The sequence below is a fragment of the Schistocerca nitens genome, chromosome 1 (assembly GCF_023898315.1).
Source record: "Schistocerca nitens isolate TAMUIC-IGC-003100 chromosome 1, iqSchNite1.1, whole genome shotgun sequence".
NCBI lineage: Eukaryota > Metazoa > Arthropoda > Insecta > Orthoptera > Acrididae > Schistocerca > Schistocerca nitens.
This window is the reverse complement of record NC_064614.1, coordinates 570,584,002-570,601,220: the sequence shown is the minus strand read 5'-3', so window position 1 is coordinate 570,601,220 and position 17,219 is coordinate 570,584,002. Positions and strand designations below refer to the sequence as shown.

At 41.6% G+C, this 17,219-nt stretch overlaps 1 protein-coding gene across 4 annotated transcripts in view; it reads left to right on the top strand.

Annotated features, from left to right (window-relative positions):
* The window catches only part of LOC126254922 (protein unc-13 homolog 4B), a 273,157-nt gene that overhangs the window by 122,053 nt on the left and 133,885 nt on the right, over nucleotides 1-17,219 (top strand). Inside the window, exon 1 of one of the 4 annotated variants that reach the window (XM_049955351.1) lies at nucleotides 277-453. The exons of 2 other annotated variants lie outside the window; for them this stretch is intronic. In XM_049955351.1, the coding sequence (XP_049811308.1) occupies nucleotides 356-453 (98 nt within the window). In that variant the 5' untranslated portion in view covers nucleotides 277-355. Of the gene's footprint in view, nucleotides 1-276; nucleotides 454-1,499; nucleotides 1,532-17,219 lie in introns of those variants that run through there. One more of the 4 variants, XM_049955353.1, reaches the window with a different exon arrangement.

Below are 17,219 nucleotides of genomic sequence, written 5' to 3'. Positions count from 1 at the left end.
CATATTATCACTCCTGTCTATTGTTTCTTCGGCCTACAGTTACCACTGTCGGGTCTCAGAGTTCACTTCATTGTGCCGTGTCCGTCCTAGATTTCTTCGGTGTGGTGTTTCTGGAACTCTTCCTATTCCGACGCCCTCACCTGTTGCTGTAAGCGCTCGCGGATGCGCGTGACGCATTGCGTTGCGAGATAGGAGTGCGGGCGTGAGTTGACGTAGCGCGGAGATCGGGCCGCGGCCGCGGCGGTTCCCAGCTGTGCGCGGCGCGCCATTGGCGGAGCAGAGGGCTGAATCAGCTGGCCGCGAGCGCACGCCGCGCTGCTCATTTGCGTCGCGCGTTCCGGCCGAGTCACACGCCATGGAGGAGGAGGCCATGTGGAAGAACCTGTACGAGAAGCTGCAGGACGAGCAGCGCAGGAAGGCCGAGGAGAAGAAGGTGACGGAGCACGACATCAGGTAAGGCGCCGCGCTGGCCCAGGTCGGCGTCCGCACTATTAATAGCGGCTCGGCGCACCGGCGGTGCGGGTGTGGTCAGTAGCGGCGTGGCCGTCGCATTGTAAACGCAATACTGTATGCCGCCAGTTGCCGACCTGCGCACAGTGATTGTTACTCTGTCAAAAAGAGATGCGTGTGACTGTTGTGTACTGACATATTTGCACTCGCTTTGTCGTGTGTCCTCAGTCAACTATGTGCTTACGACAACGTGTAGTGACACCCCAGTGGCATTTTCTTAGATGTCAGAGTTTCTCTCCGGATCTTAAGGCTCAGTTTCATTTAAGTCAGTGCCCATCGGCACTATTCTGATGTGTACTACCAAGGTATAATAATCAGTCCCTGTGAGACCGAACACAGACGTTTAAACTTTTCGATCACCAAGTCATACGCAGCAAAATGCTCCGCTTTTGTCTTGCAATTTGGTGAACAATAGTGCTGTTGTAAATCTGAGGCTTCGATATTTCGTAACGGAGAATTAAAACATCTTATTTAACGTAACACGAACGTTCGTTGTCTACTGCCGCAGAAGACAGCACATGTAATGAGGTCTACCATCATTTCTCGACGAAGTTTAAATCATGCTTTCACATCGTGCGTTCCATTAAGTGTGTAACAACGCGTTGGATAGATGATTAGAGGCTTTATCGTACATCGAATGATGACATTTTCAATACATGGCCTTCGACGTGATAATATTTCATTGACAAAACACTGTTCGCTGGAGCCTTTGAAAAAACTACCTGCCCGGCAGTTTACATAAAATAAAATTCTGCATTTAAAGTGGTACAGACAGTATATATAGTCACCAGATGCCTGAATTACCTTAACACAGCCTCCTCACCGGAAGAACAATAATATACTTAAAAAAAGCCTCCTTCCTTTTTGACTAGGAAATGAGAGATCGATGAAGCTTATGTTAGTGTACCCTGATGTTATGTGGACGAAAAAATGCCAGTTTTGTCCTTCATCATTAATTATTTTTTTAATGATATGCGGCATAGTTTGGAGTGCGCGACGGATACATGTGGAGAACTGACGAGTGAGAAGTGCAGTTTGTTTACTACTTCTTTATATGTCTAATAGTAAAAATAGTATGTTTCCTAGCGGTTACCGTACAATTCATGAGCCTGCAAGTTTTAAAAGTTCATAAAAGCTTGCAACCAATACAGGCAGCCAGGTAATACGAACACAGGTATCCGACACGCATTACGTATTCACTGATACTCTCTGCCTTTCATGTGCCTCGGAGCATGTTGCATAGTCAGGTGTCAACAATGGCTAGAATGTATTCTGTGGCCTCTTTCTTGGTTAGTGCTTATTAAATACGAATGCGAGCTAACAGCACACGAGCTACCTACAAATTCACACTACGGTGCGAACGAGGCTCGTGTGAGAGCAGTGCAGATATGGAGTTTATGTAAGGAGCGCCTAGTGCTATGAACGGCAGAGCAACGCCGCGTTTGGCAACGACGCAAACCGGCTGCCGCCTAGCTCCGCCACCGCTGCCAGGGGGCCACGGCGAGAGGCTGTCAAACTGAGCACCACGCGGCCGGGCCACTCTCAGCGCGCACGCCGCTACATGACACGCGTCCAATATTGTACTATTCCGCTACTATACACGCACCAATTTATCGGCCGGCCAGCCGACCGACCAATTTCGTGGCAACCCCGACCGACCAATTTCGTGGCAACCCCTTCACACGTCCCGGCCAACTGCACTAAGCGTTTGCAGCGCCGCCCTGTTGTTTTGATTTGTTTTCTTATGTTCATTGTGTTCATGTTCTACAACATCCCGTTCGTTTTACGCAGAAACAAAAACGGGAGTTTGTCTTGGCTGTTTTAACGGTAACAAGGCCAAAAAAGCAGAAATCTGTAGCCAAATAAGATGCTAATGCCAGCAAATAAATTCACCCACGTTCTGTTACTTAAGCAGCTGGGATCCGATGACAGTGAAATTGCGTGCTTATGGAATATCCTCTCAGCTATGTCACAGTTCGTAGTAATTGACGGAAAGTCATCGAGTAAAACAGAAGTGATTTCTTGGGTTCCCCAAGGTAGTGCTATAGGCCCTTTGCTGTTCCATATCTATATAAACGATTTGGGAGACAATCTGAGCAGCCGTCTTAGCTTGTTTGCAGATGACGCTGTCGTTTATGACTAATAAAGTCATCAGAAGATAAAAACAAATTGCAAAACTATTTAGAAAAGATATCTGAATGGTGCGAAAATTGGCAGTTGACTCTAAATAACGAAAAGTGTGAGGTCATATACATGAGTGCTAAAAGGAATCCACTAAACTTCGGTTGCACTATAAATCAGTCAAATCTAAAGGTCGTAAATTCAACTAAATACCTAGGAATTATAAATCATCATGATGTACAACGAGTTATTTACATTCATATTGCAAATTAATTTGTACAGCTATTTGTACTCTAAAAATCACCATGTTATTATTTCTCCCGAAATGAAAACAAGATATACAGATTGAGTTAGCAATTTCTTCCTACCACCTTTTACGCATTTCAAAAATAGAAAGTCTCCTACGGAATAGGAGTTGTCAAGCAGAAAGTTTTTCAATTTACTTTCAAATTTTACCATGCTGCCTGTTAGACATTTTATATTACTGGGTAAGATGTCAAAAATTTTTATTGTAGCGTTGTGCATCTCCTTCAGTACTAAAGACAACCTTAATGTTGAGTAATGAATGACATTTTTTCTTCTAGTATTGTAATTATGTACCTCATCGTTCCTTTTGAACTGTAGTAGATTATTTACAACAAACTTCAAATGGATCAAATGGTTCTGAGCACTATGGGACTTAACATCTGTGGTCATCAGTCCCCTAGAACTTAGAACTACTTAAACCTAACTAACCTAAGGACATCACACACATCCATGCCCGAGGCAGGATTCGAACCTGCGACCGTAGCGGTCACGCGGTTCCAGACTGAAGCGCCTAGAACCGCACGGCCACACCGGCCGGCCAGTGCCATTGTACCCCCACAATTATTAACTAAAATTATTCCTGAAACCTGCAATTTGAATTAAAGTTGACTGAGGAAATACATCATGGCAAAAAAAATATGTAAAACAAAAAGACGTCCACGTAAACGTTATTCATTTATGTATGTAGCTTAAAAGATGACCTGTAAATTTAAGAAACTCATTTTAAATTCGAAGAAGAAAGGCTACACAAGGGGCTCATCTTTCAATAAATACAGCAATAGACACATAAGAAATGAAGCATTAGCTACAGTTCGCTCTTCATAGCAGAGGGCCTGCGAATGAGCTGGAGTTTTTTTTTTTAACAGTTATGACAATGAAGTAAGTATATTTCATGGATTAACGGCCATTGAATGTCGATATTTCTATTTTTAGATTTCATTTCAGATAAGCATCGGAAATAAAATTTAAAAACAGAAATATAGAAAGTCGGCGGGCTTGTATTCTTTCTGCGTGCAGCATGAAACAGTCATGGATATGTTACAAAAATGAAAAAGTGCTTTATTTCTTACATCTACATCGCTACACTCTTCGCACAACATGCCACACGAACGTCTGCAGTCTTCAGATTTAACCACAGACTCTGTAAACTTTGTCCGCCTCTCACCCTGTCATGAGCATTAGAACAGCAGCAGCGCCAAAAGACGAAGTTATGTCGGGTTGTTAGGCACGTGAGCACCACACACATCAGACAAACGGTCGGTAGGTAGAATAGGGGGCCATTAAAGGAGGACTCACTGGAACAAGTTTGAAAAAGGATATGTAATTGATACCTTCTCCTTGATTTAAAACGGAAAATGTGTGTAAACTTAATTTTCATGGACTTACAAATATTTCAATAACACAACTTCAGAATAATGTCATTGTTTCCCTGACAAGGCGCTGGTGCAAGTGATTTTCCGTTATCCTCCTGAAACGAAGGGTCACTTTCTATTCTTGCTCTATAGTAAGGATCTAGGTTTCCACTTGAGTCAGGAAGTGGAGTTATTTCTTTCTGCATGTGATAAAATAGTTGTCAGTTTGAACCAAGAAGCACGAATAGAAAAATAACACAAATACGTAATTTGCTAAATTATTATTGACAAATGGCTACGGTATCTTTAAACTGAACAAACACAACCCACCCATATAAATTCGGAGGCTTCCGGTGGCGATGTATTTACTTATTTTTTGAGATAACGCAGCAGTACACCCAGAAAGATTTTTGAGACAGCTCATCCAGTTTTTTTCTGTTACAAATTATCGATTAACAAGAAAAATAATCAGTGTAAAAAGTTTAAAATGTTGGTCGTCCATATTTATGAAAACTTACAATCGAGGAATCGTGTATTAGGTCAGCTACCTATGCCATAGAAATAAGATAATGGGTTCGTATGTGTAAGTAAGTTGAAGTTTTCGTATGTTTCCATTTATTCGTGCCCTACAGTATATTATCTTCCCTCAAACAGAAAGTATTCATTGCGCTAAGGAACTTCGTGTAAATCCACTAAAGAACGTAGTGTAAATCATTCTTGAGGTTCACACACGAGTATCGTACAGCTTTTAAACAGTTTGGATAACTACAGCTAGCAGTACGTTTATTCATTGATAAGGTTTGTCTGCAACAATCCATTTGGGTTTGAAAGTAAAAAAGATATTTAAGAACCCATCAACATATCTTCTTCAAAAGCCACCTTACAGTATAACACTATCATCCGCCTTCCGTTTCCACTTACTTTCCCTAATGGTGAGTGAAAAGGACGACTCTCGGTAAGCCTTTCATGAGTTGGAATTTCATTTACTCGTCGTGATTTTGTAAGATAAGTGAAGGATGAAGTAATGTGTTTCTTGACTCTTCTCGGGACGTGCATTCGCGAAATTTTATGAGTAAACCTGTGTGACGCGAGAGACCTGTCTTGCAGCGCCTGCCATTGCACTGGCTGGCCATCCCCGCCACGCTCTCGCGGTTGCTACAGATACTGACGACGTAACGCACCGCTCATTCTTGGACCTCATCTACAAATCTTACCTGGTAAGAGTCTCAGACTACGAGCAATGTTTTTGAATTGGCCCTACGCGGACATTTTAAGCCGCCGTATCCACCGGTGAATTCAATTTTCATGGAAGTGTTTCTATGACTGAAGTATCCGAAGAAAAAATTATTAGATTTGTCTTCTAAGAAACCTGTACACAGTAATGAATGAAAAATACAACAATCCATTCGCAAAAAATATAGAACCATTATGGATTAAGTGTTCCTTTGCGATCTCACAAACTCCACACGAAAACAAAATGTTTGAGAAACAGCAGTAGCGTTTTCGAAAGCATAATTATTTTCCCTTTGACGACTCCTTCCTTGCCACAGAGATATTATTTCCTAGAAATAAGAAGCTAAGAACAAAGCGATATATACTAGTTATGTTCAGTTGACAGATTCGGTATCATAATGTTTGCTTGCCATTTGACGACGGCCTCCCATCGGGTAGACCGTTCGCCTGGTGCAAGTCTTTAGAGTTGACGCCACTGCAGCGAACTGCGTGTCGATGGGGATGAAATGATAAGTACAACAAAACACCCAGTCCCTGAGCGAAGAAAATCTGCGACCCAGCCGGGAATCGAAGCCGTGCCCCTTTGCACAGCATTCGGCCGCGCTGACCACTCAGTTACCAGAGGCGGACATCATAATGTTTATGTTAATCTACTTGAACCGAACTGAACCTGATGTGTCAGATGTATAAATTCCCCTTGTAAATGTGTCCGTTGATTATTTGTCTTATTCTACATAAATTAAGAGAGACGAAAAGATGGACATTCCACACTAATACTTTAAGGAAATATTTACTAACACAAATTTTTCGACGTAACTTTTTTCCCAGAAAGGTTTCTCTTGCTTTTATTCGTCGGCATTTTATTTCTCTTTAAACCCTCTGTCGTCATTTTTCTTTGCTGCCCAAATAGCAAAACTCGCCTACTACTTTTACTGCCTCATTCTCTAATATAATTGTCTCAGCGCCACCTGAGATAACTATATTCTATTCTTCATTGTTTTCTTAATGCTCTTTCTGTAACGTATTTTCGAAACATCGCATGCATTCCGTTCAGTCGACCTTACAAGTCCTTTCTGTTTCTAGCAGGACGACAATGTCATCGGTAAACACACAAGGTTTTTTCCTCCCTTAACATTACTTCTTTTTCCAAATTTCTCCATGGTATCCTTCACTGCTCGTTCAGTATACAGGTAAAGTAACGCCGGAGAAAGGTGGCACTTCTGGCTCACTCCTATTTTAATTACTGCTTTCTTCTGATGTCCTTTTACTCTTAACTGTAATCTAGTGTCTGTACAAATTGTAGATAACGTTTATCGCTGACAACTTAAGAATTTCGAAATGTGTATTCCAGACAATACTGAGAAAAGCTGTGCCCAAATATGTAAATGTAGGTATCTATTTCTTCAGTCTTACAAGTCGTAGGCCACTGTTGCCTCACGTGCAGCTCACATTTCTCCGGAACCCAAACTGTGCTCCCTACAGGTCAGCTTCTGACAATCGTCTCATTCTTCTGTAAATAATTCATGTTATTACTTTGCTATAATCACTTGTTAAAACATTTTTTTGATAGTTCTCATCACGTGTATGTCTCCGTAAACACCTACGTCATGCCACAAGGACAGGCCCACGGACGTGGAACGGTACTGTTTTGAAATATAATGAGGTAAAAATGGAAGGGAGAAGCTTTGTGTCATCTCAAAATATGTAAATTTTGTCGATGCAATATTTTATATTACAGCGACTAAAAATAGTTCATGAAGAATAATTACGTGCTTGATGGAACTGACAATTTGTCGTTAGAAAATCTGTTTGACGAGCTGAGAAGCTCTGCTCCAGCTTTGGGTTTAGAGTCGTTATCAAGCATGGCAACAGACATCGACGAATATTAAGAGATCCTGCTAGGATGATAACACATGACTACGGCCATACGAAAAAGTGACAGAGATGCTCAGAAAACTTAATAGGCCTCATTGGAAAGACGGTGACGTTGTTCTTGTGACACGTCTCAGGGGTCAGTTTAGATGGCTGGTATTACAGGAAGGCTCCTTTAAAAAACATCACATACTTCGCTCAGGGATCTTGAGAGCAAGATAAGAGAGTGGCACTACCCAGTCACTTGTCCTTCGCTCAGTACACAGAAAGGAGTGGGCCAGAAAACTCCGTTATTCATTGTATTGTGGTTTGTGGAGTGTATACGTAGATGTATAATAATTAATGGTCCTTAAGATTGCAGAAAGAGGCACACAGAAATCAGTCGCAATCCCATTAGTTTTTCTAGATTTCCAGGTATAATAAGCACTAATGAGTTTGCGAATGACTGCTGTGTGTCTCTCCTTCCTTTCAATACACGGTCGCTGTGGACAATGGTTCCTGATGGAATCAAAGTTGGTTATTAAGATTTATACATCTTTACCTAAATCGTTATTTTCGAAAGAGGGCTACTAAAGTATTTATCGACACTGTCGACTTCAGTTTCCTCTTATCCTGTTATAATACGCCGGCCAGGGTGGCCGAGCGGTTCTAGGCGCTACAGTCTGGAACCGCGCGACCGCTACGGTCGCAGGTTCGAATCCTGCCTCGGGCATGGATGTGTGTGGTGTCCTTAAGTTAGTTAGGTTTAAGTAGTTCTAAGTTCTAGGGGACTGATGACCACAGAAGTTAAGTCCTATAGTGCTCAGAGCAATTCGAAACATTTTTATTATAATACAGGGGGACTGTAAATGGTTCATTTGTTTTCAGAGTTCTCTGTTTCCTTAAGTATTCTACACCTACATCTGTGTGATGGCTCTGCTATTCACAATAAAGTGCTTGGCACAGGGTTCAGTGAATCACCTTCAAGCTGTCTCTTTTCTTTTCCACTCTCGAAGGGCGTGCGGGGAAAATGAGCACTTAAATTTTTCTGTGCGAGCCCTGATTTCTCTTATTTTTTACTGATGATCATTTCTCCCTCTGTAGGTGGGTGCCAACAGAATGTTTTCGCAATCGGACGAGAAAACTGGCGATTGAAATTTCCTGAGAAGATCCCGTCGCAACGAAAAACGCTTTTGCTTTAATGATTGCCAGTCCAATTCACGAAACATGTTTGTGGCACTATCTGCCCTATTCCGCAATAATACAAAACGAGCTGCCCTTCTTTGTACTTTTTCGATGTCATCCGTCAGTCCAACTTGAAGCGGATCCCACACCGCACAGCAATATCCCAGAATAGGGCGGACAAGAGTGGTGTAAGAAGTCTCTTTAGTAGGCCTGTTGAACCTTCTAAGTACTCTGCCAATGAATCGCAGTCTTTGGTTCGCTCTACGCACAACATTATCTATGTGACAGTTCCAATTTAGGTTATTTGTAATTGCAATCCCTAAGTATTTAGTTGAATTTACAGCCTTTAGGTTTGCGTGACTTATCGCGTAATCGAAGTTTAGAGGATTTCTTTTAGTACTCATGTGAATAACTTCACACTTTTCTTTATGCAAGGTCAACTGCCACTTTTCGCATCCTACAGATACCTTATCTAAATCATTTTGCAATTCGTTTTGGTCATGTGATCACTTATAAGAAAGTAAATGACAGCATCACCTCCAAACAATCTAAGACGGTTACTCAGATTGTCTCCTATGTCGTTAATATAGATCGGGAACAATAGAGGGCCTATAACACGTCCTTGGGGAACGCCGGACATAACTTCGGTTTTACTCGATGACTTTCCGTCTATTACTACGAACTGTGACCTTTCTGACAGGAAATAACGAATCCAGTCGCACAACTGAGGCGATATTCCATAGACACGCAGTTTAGTTAGAAGACGCTTGTGAGGAACGGTGTCGAAAGCATTCTGAAACTCTGAAAATTTTGAATCACTTTGTCATCCCCTGTCGATAGCACTCATTACTTCGTGAGTGTAAAGAGCTAATCGTGTTTCACAAGAACGATATTTTCTGAATCCGTGCTGACTATGTGTCAATAAATCGTATTCTTCGAGGTACTTCATAATGTTCGAACACAGTATATGTTCCAAAATCCTACTGCAAATCGACGTTAGTGATATGGGGCTGTAATTCAGCGGATTACTCCTACTTCCCTTTTTGAGTATTGGTGTGACTTGAGCAATTTTCCAGCCTTTAGGTACGGATCTTTCTGTGAGCGAGCGGTTGTATACAATTGCTAAATATGGAGCTATTGTATCAGCATACTCTGAAAGGAACCTGACAAGTAAACAATGTGGACCGGAGGTCTTGCCTTTATTAAATGATTTAAGCTGCTCTGCTACACCGAGGATATCTGCTTCTATGTTTCTCATCCTGGCAGTTGTTCTGGATTGGAATTCAGGAATATTTACTTCGTCTTCTTTGGTGAAGGAGTTTCGGAAAACCGTGTTTAATAACACTGCTTTAGTGGCACTATCATCAGTGACTTCACCATCGTGCATTGAAGGTATTGATTACGTCTTGCCACTGGTGTGCTTTATGTATTACTAGAATCTCTTTGGGTTTTCTGCCACATTCCGAGACAGAGTTTCATTGTGGAAATTATTAAAAGCCTCTCGCACTGAAGTACGCGCTATATTTCGAATTTCTGTAAAGCTTTGCCAATCTTGGGCATTCTGCTTGCGTTTAAATTTGACAAGAGTTACGTGCACTAATATAATTGAAGCAGAAATAGAACCGTGAAATACCCAGTTCGTATTTTGCGCTCTATAAATGTTCTGTGAATGGCCCTCTGGCTACACGACACACGTCTAAGTTGTAGTTAAGTCCGCTCCATGCCTTATGTAGCAACAGCCTGTCATCAGTCATCACTGCAGCATTGATGTGCTCTCTGAACTGTTTCTGTTCATGGCACTGGGGGTATGTGATCACAGTCCTTAATGCACCCCCAATGAAAAAAGTCAGAAGGCGACATGGGACCCAAAGGACAGAGCCACATCATCTTCAATATTAACGTAAGTCCAATCCAGCGGTACGGAATTTCGTCGTTTGGGCAGCGCCGAACATCGATGCTTCAATGAACGGTTACCCAGTCTTGCTGGGGTGTGAGATTCTCTAGATCAGCAGCCAGTTGTGGAAACAACCACAATTGCAATATACGACGGCTAGAGGCACCCTCACAGTCTTCCCCCAGAAGAAAAGCGGCTCATACAGCTTCGTTTGTGACATTACACAGAAAACACTAAGCTTTGGTTGATCTCCCACGAGGATATTCATTGTCCCCACACTCACCACTCTCACATTGTGGCGATTAACCTTTCCACATAAATGGAAGGCTGCTTCGCCCTAAATCGAAGGCGCCGTCCATTATCTTCCTGTTTCCTTGCTGCACGGACTGCCGTCGCTAAATCTTCCACACAGTTTGCTGTGGTATTGCAAGTTTCGCGGTTTGCACGTACCGTTGATTTCTGACTGCGCACGAATCTTTCCCTCGCCATTTCCGCTGTTGCACCGGGCACATTTTAATTTCTTGTCTTTCAGAAGGTGGCCATACAGTCACCTCGACACTCGAAATGATATACTAAAATTTGTTTTCACAATTAATAGTGGACATTAGTCTAAGTCGTACCTCTGTACGAAGTTACACAGGCTTAACAAAGGACACATACCGGCATAAAACAAACTTTACACCCACAGTATACTAAAACAAGTAAAATCTGGCACACGTGGTCCACCAGTACTCTAAAGAGACAACCACTGTCCCTAAAGTGTCGCTACCAACGCTCAGTACTCTGTTTTCATGGCGGTTCTTTCCCATAATTACTTCTGAAAGCACACAGCCCTGTTGTAACAGATACACATCACGCATGTTCCAACACACGATAACTCTTTCTTGCTTTGTCACCATTTCGTCAAGCACTGCATTCGGAAAACCAGGTGGTGGGCACAAAGCGAACTCGGTGAGTTTGCTATTCTATTCATGCATTAGTCATATTTGCATATGTAATACGTAGGAAAATATAGAACTTTGAAAACAAATGAATCATTTTAGTAGCCCTGTATTATGGCTGTATTATCTTAACCTTACATTATACGAAAAACTAGCCGATCAAGTACAAAAAAAGAAAAAGATATACTCCTTCCTTTGTCTTTTTTGCTGTTATACAATAGTTCTGTGATCCACGAAACTTTGAGCATTACCTAGTTACTATCGACGTACACCATTTTTCTTTTCCTTTTTTTTCCTACACACTCTTTACTCCACGCACTTCGACCATCAGTCGTTCGAGGGAATCAGAAACTTCTTGTTTGCATCCCGCACTATGGTCCTGGACGATGTGTGACAGTTGCCTAACAGTTAAGGGTACTAATATACACAGTCAGCCTGTAGAATGTTTCTCTCAAACAGGACCAATGGAGCGTAAAAGTGCGTCATGAACAGTGTTATATGTAATGAGGCAATCCGGAAAGCTTAGGAACCTAACCTAGGACATCGTTACACTGTCTTCTTCAGGAACTGTCTACCGACTACTCTCCCATTTGTGAAGAGTCTGTTGAGAAAAATTCCAACCCCATTTGTTCTGAACTGGCAGCAAACAGGTCTAGAACCATGATATAATCGCACTGTATGCGTGCAGTCATGATATTTAAATGCGTCAAGTCATAGTGGTTTGGCAGACCTGGGAAAGAAATATATCTGGTTTGAGGTAGAACTGTAAGAGCAGTTAGAACGCCTGTAAATATGTCTGTGTGTATTTAAGGAAAGAGATAGTATATGCTCTCTCTCTCTCTCTCTCTCTCGTGAGTGCATCACAATCTACTCGCTCGCGTCACATTGACACAACATAGTAATTATGCTACAGTATTCCTCTGTTATCGCCTAACAAGATAACAAACGGTGAGATTGTACTTCAAACGACTCATGCAGTGACTACAAAAGATCTCCGTAAGCTCACTACTGGTCCTCAGTTTTAAAAAACCTTTCATTTGCGCAGCTGTTAAAGTCACATTTTTCTTGGAAGAGTGCAAATTTCAGGAGAGGGAAGTACTGTAATTTACCGTGTGATACAGGAAGCGACTAAGAAAGGAGAGCAGAGCTAAATTTCTGTTGCAGTGCCAGGAATAGTGTTCCGCCCATTGTTCTTGAATACCGCGTAGCGAGTCTTCTTTCGCCACTAACAGCAACCTCGAGGAGGCTCCTTATCTTTATGACTTTACTTGCCTTTTATGATGTCATCCACCAGTTTGCTGAGTGTCACTGGTATTCTAAGGTTCTCAGTCCTGCCGTTTGCATTTGCTTTTGTCTATAAAGGTCACTATTTACATTTAAATCTTTGATCTCTTAGTCAGCAATGTCTATACGTAAAGTACACGAAAAAAGGTCACATTAATTAAAGTAGTAGTATATAGTAGATAAGATTCACCAATGTCCAAAATAAACTGTTACTGGTATGGATATACCGTATGATGATTGAAAGGAATGAGATTGGAACTGAGATTCTGTCACCCTCAGCTACATTCCCGTTTCCAGAAAATCCCTTAAACGTAATATCAGGATGTTTCCTGGGAGACAGAACTGGTACCCACCCTTATACTTAGCAGATGCAACAGTCATCTGCTGGTAGGACATTTGCCAGTTAACAAAAAAGAAAATCAAAATTGCGTCTTCAGTGGCGTGTGATACTCCGGAAAATCAGGAACATATTCGACATACTTTTGCCGGCCAGTAAATAACGATGTCTTCCAAAATTTGGGTGTTCTTGAACGTTTTGCGGTATTACCATATATGAAGAGCTGTCAAGAAGACTGCAACAAATAAATGTAAATTTTGTGCCAAAATTCTGAAGTATTCTTAGATGTTTTGTATAAGTCGAATAGTTCGCAATTTAAAAATAAATAATATCAAAAAACAGTGCGGCCCTTCCGCATGTTGTTGTGCTTCTTAGTGATCCTCAAACTTCCACCAAAGCGATTTTACTAACGAAAATGAGGTTTCCTTAGAGTCTAACAAGTGAGATGATGCTGTGGGTAACATACGGGACTGTACTCGTAAGGAAAAGGTTTCAAATCTTCGTGCATGCATCCAAAATTTAGCTTCTCAAAGTATCTTTGAGTGATTTAAATAATACATTTCTGCAGCGGCTACGTTTTCTCATGTATAGCACGATGCGAGACACGGAAACAAGTAACTGATGCAGTATTTATTATTTAAATCACTATTGACACAGTTGCAGTCTTTCGAAAAGATCATTTATGATGGATGAAGCTATGTTATCACGAGATGGCTTCAACTGCATGCTAGGATTGTAGGAAAAAATGCCTTGTTGCTTTTCCCGCACCCATCCTGCCCAAGTATATCAAAGCTCCGACAGTAATGAGTCCCATCTCAGAAAGACTTCAAGCTCACTTCTTCGAATCTGATGGGACCTAATTATTCTCTTTGCAGACCACTTAATTTCTACAGTAGAGGACTGTTCCCACGTATGTTTCTGACATAACGAAATCATCGAATTACAGGGATATGTTCGAGAACGTAAGAAATCAAAGTCGTTTTTTCCTCTTAGGATGGCTCTATAAGAGAATACAGTGACAATCAATTTCCTTGAAATTACTCCACCCCATTGCTCATCGTTTACTGTTGAAACTGGAAACAATGAAGACACGGATCTGCAAATCCATTGAGCTGCTAAATATTTAGTAAGAGAGGACGCTGTTTTTTTTATTTGGGACACGAAGAAATTCTGCAGTAATGTTGAGAAAACATTAAAAATTCCGATTTTTATGTTACACGTGACGGAAAATAACGGAAGTGTTCGGTAGCACATAGGATACCCGAAAAGTGTCCGATGAAAAAACTAAGAATTTTCGTTAGTAATATGCTATGATTCAAATCGCAGGTGCCTCTGGTCTCAAGAAAGCGACCAGAATCGGCACTATTACGCCACGTGAAACTAAAGTATATTAAAAATAAATAATTTTTTCGTAACGACATAATGATGAAGAGCTTCATTTCCTCAAGCGATCGTTCTTTCTGTTATATGATTTATGATATAATATTGTGACAGTCGATATCCTTACATCCTTTGAAATTATGTTTAATGACTTCGTCACTTTGCTGCTGCTTGAGTCAGTCATGTACTCGGTACTCTTGAATTATTCCATTTATTCATTCGTTTCTGTAGCGCAGAATTTAGTTAGAGCAACGACAGCACAATCACTGACAGAAGATAACAGACCCGTAAAATGACAAGTGTGTGCATTGGTTTGTATTTCACGTTAGATAGCTACGGCGTATCGGTGCATGTTTATGCAAACGGCATAACTGCGCTGTCTGTGCGTGTGAATGCAGGCACCAGCAGCTACACAGAGATAGAAAGCCCACGGCCGGAAACTCATTACACAATGGGCCACTAGAGTTCCCTAGCGCAGTGAGAGCCGCGTCACTGATTCTCCACACCGGATGAATGACAGAAAGAGCGCAACATCTCGTTTCCTGCTGCTGCCACTATACTTGTGTCTAGATGTAGTGCCAAAAAACACCCCAACATTTTATTAGCGTCAAGAGCTTGTAACTAATTTCTGTGACAGCCGCACCATTAGTCGGTGAAAAGGAAAGAGATTTAAAATTACACCTTACAGATGGCAATGAATCACACAGTTAAGCGCCACTTTGCATTGTTTATGAGAAATGCCAGCGTCACAGGAGTGACTGCTGCTGTAGCGTGATTTGTATTCAGAGCTAGTCCTACTGTTAATGCTGCTCTCCTAAGTTCATGACGTTGTTAAGGTATCCACGTCCATATAAACCACCTTCAGAATCGCTTCCACTTTACAGTCTGGTATTGTCTGAAGAGTGCACTTCTAGTACGATACGACAAAGAAAGAGGGCAGGTCATAGGAGCATTAATGTAAACAATAGAAAAACACTAGGACGATACTGCAAATTTAAGGAGTTCCTCGTGTGGTGCTGTAAAACAGAGTAAGCTGCTCTTGATATATACAGAGGAACCGGGCACTATCGTTTGTAGAGCCGCATCCAAGATGAGGGGGGAAAAAAGGTAAAATTCACTATTGACTTTTAGATAGTTATTGCTGGGAGGAAAACTGAAGAAATTTTAAAACAGATCCGAGAAATGCAGAAATGAACATCATCGACGTTATTCAAGTAGCATTCAGAAATACAAGATATTTCTGTGAAGGTACAATCCTCATAGCATGACGTAAAAGGGCAAATTGTCAAATTAAAACAACTAAGTCTAATATGGAGACGACTGAGTTAAAGATTATAGCTAAATGAAGATAACTCCATCCGTCATCTTTCATACAGGCATGACATCGTCAAGTTCTGTTGTACCTTTCAAACAAACCATGTGTTTTTCAAACAGTATCACGAGCAGCGATAATTCTTGCCAGGCATTCCCTTATTTCTCAGCGCATGACTCGTACGACTTTTTACATGATACCACAAGAAAAATCAACTTCTGTCAGATCAGGTGAAAGAGCTGGTCACGAAATACGACCTGCAATCACTATTCACCTTTCATGGGACGGCTGACGAAACAAGATTTGCAAAATAAGCTAGAGCCCCATCGTGTTGTAACCACGTATGTGCACAAATATCAAGTAGGATGTCTTCAATGGTGTACTTATGTGAGAGATATCAAATACGGACCTATTAACTAAGTTTTGATTATATTCATCCACAAGTTTGTTGCAAAATCTCTGTCCGTGGCTCTTCACAACTGTAGCACATAGATTCCCTACGTTGGACTGCATTCAGTATTTGAAACATGCTTTATCCGAGAGACGTATATAAGCGTAGAAATGAGATTCGACCATACAGCACTGCAGCACCGATGATTCAAAACGACGCAAGGTCCTAAGTCAGCAGGAATTAAAACGGTAGCAGTGTGGTAACTCTTCACATATCACTTCCCCCACAGAGCTGTACTTCAGCCGTGGCAACACCCTTGGGTAAATGATGTGCGTTAGCTATCTCCTACGTGGATACTTGGCACGGTAAAATGTGTCGGCTTCCCTAGAGTTTCCATCTCTTTGTGTGTAAAAGAAGCTCTTGTTCCTTTGTAAATATGTTCAATGCCATTTCACTAGGCATTATCGGCAGTACAGTTTCAGCGCCTAACATGCGTTGCCTGTGTGCTTTAGTATAGTTTCCTGTCACCAACCACTCATGATGTGCGCTTGTTTGTTGGTTGTGTTTCCATACTCGAAAATCTTGGAAGTTACGTACTTAATAAAATAAACGATTACGTCTTGCCGACCGCGGTGGCCGAGCGGTTCTAGGCGCTTCAGTCTGGAACCTCGCGACTGCTACGGTCGCAGGTTCGAATTCTGCCTCGGGCATGGATGTGTGTGACGTCCTTAGGTTAATTTGGTTTTAGTAGTTCTAATTTCTAGGGGACTGATGACCTCAGATGTTAAGTTCCATAGTGCTCAGAGCCATTAGCATCATTTTTTATTACGTCTTACAAACAACGATTAGGGGATGACTGTAGTTCCTTAAAAGAGATTTCCCACAACCTATTTGGCTTCTTGACGTTAGACTCGCTGAACCATGGTACGGAAACGACTCTCTAAAGCTGATACATGTTCCCTGGTCTATCAGGCCTGAAAGCTTGCTCTATCAGCAAGGAAACATTTCGTACGTACCCATCTTCACTATATGCAACGTTCAGAATTTTGGAGAAAATTCGTTATTTCTGTATATTCTGTGAAGATCTTTTGAGGAGGACGAAAACTAATTTGGCCAGCCTGA